Source organism: Mandrillus leucophaeus, unplaced genomic scaffold (assembly GCF_000951045.1).
Source record: "Mandrillus leucophaeus isolate KB7577 unplaced genomic scaffold, Mleu.le_1.0 Scaffold3, whole genome shotgun sequence".
NCBI lineage: Eukaryota > Metazoa > Chordata > Mammalia > Primates > Cercopithecidae > Mandrillus > Mandrillus leucophaeus.
In genome coordinates this window covers 12,135,953-12,137,217 of record NW_012103142.1, presented here as the reverse complement: position 1 = coordinate 12,137,217, position 1,265 = coordinate 12,135,953, and the positions used below count along the sequence as shown (strand labels likewise).

The 1,265-nt window shown below is 53.3% G+C and overlaps 1 protein-coding gene across 1 annotated transcript in view; it reads right to left on the bottom strand.

Annotated features, from left to right (window-relative positions):
* Positions 1 to 1,265, bottom strand: part of CAPN11 (calpain 11) — a 30,475-nt gene that overhangs the window by 15,060 nt on the left and 14,150 nt on the right. The window contains exons 5-7 of the mRNA XM_011986822.1: positions 1,090 to 1,208; positions 446 to 579; positions 143 to 311 (exon numbers count right to left, since the gene is read on the bottom strand). Coding sequence (XP_011842212.1) covers positions 143 to 311; positions 446 to 579; positions 1,090 to 1,208 — 422 coding nt within the window. The remainder of the gene's footprint in view (positions 1 to 142; positions 312 to 445; positions 580 to 1,089; positions 1,209 to 1,265) is intronic.

Below are 1,265 nucleotides of genomic sequence, written 5' to 3'. Positions count from 1 at the left end.
GAGGCAGGGAAGGCTAGTCTGGGGAAAAGGCAGTTGAACTGAATGAGAAGGTGCTGGCCATGCAGATACTGGGGGAAGAGCCTTTTGGGTGACAGCAACAGCAGGTGCAAAGGCCCTGAGGTGGGAATCAAGCTTTGCTTACTTCAATGGAGCAACCCATGAGGGAGGATCGCTCCACCGCCTTCCTAAGGAGCCTGAGCAGGTTCTGAGGGGGCCTCTGGAGTTGGAAGCTCTGGGCCACGCCTCCTGTGAAGTCCTCAAAGCCCTCTATGGTACTGCCCCCTGACAGTGCTTCATAGGACCCACTCAGCCTGTGGGCACAGAGAAGGCACTGTTGGGCTCTAGGATGGAGGTGACGGAAGGGAGGGATGTCCTGCCACCTCCTCCCCTCCCCCTGATTCCAGCTGCCCAGACAGAGGCAGCTTCCTCGGCTCCCAGCACTCACTTGGCATATGCCTTCTCCAGCAGGGCGCTCCAGAACTCACTGCGTTGGGTTGAGTGCACGAACACCAGCTTGTCATTCTTTGTGGGCAGCCGGTCGTCCACTACCACGTTCACCCACTGCCCAAACTGCCAAATCTGCGGGTAGCAACACACACCCCTTGCGTGGGAACCCTATCATCAAGCGCCTCCTAGTGGCCAGACCTGATGACACGCCAGTGTCAGAGGCTCCACTCTCCTGAATCACTGAATAAATCACTGGATAGTGAGGGAAAGGCAACCCAAAGCCTGGACCTGGCTCCGCCTCCTCTCCCGCTTCTGCCACGAGGGGAATTTGTCTACATGTAGCTCAGTTAAAGGGGCAGATTACAAAAATTATGTGACAAAGACTACCAGTGTCACACACACCCACACCCACAATGGAGAGGAAGAGAAGGAGAAGGGAGAAAGAGAGCCACAAATTGCTAACAACTATTTTCTTTTGGGACTTAAAAAATCAGCTTACATGGTTTCTTTGGTGGGCAGATATTTCTCTGATGATTAGCTCAAAACCCACCCTAATAAATGCTATTTTTCAAAAGGAAAAAAGGTAAACTTTTTCCCCCCCGCTTCCCACAAAGCCATGGTGGCTCTCACACTGTCCTTCACCTGAAAATGGAAGATGCCAGCATAGTTTTTCTTGAAGCTCTGCCCCCTGGGCACCACGCGGTACAGCAGTTTGGGGCAGGTGGTAAGGGAGCCGATGGCAGCCAGCAGCCAGCAGTCCCCTGGAAAGACAGGCAGGGCTTTGCCACCCCTGAGCAACCTTTTTTTTTTTTTTTTTT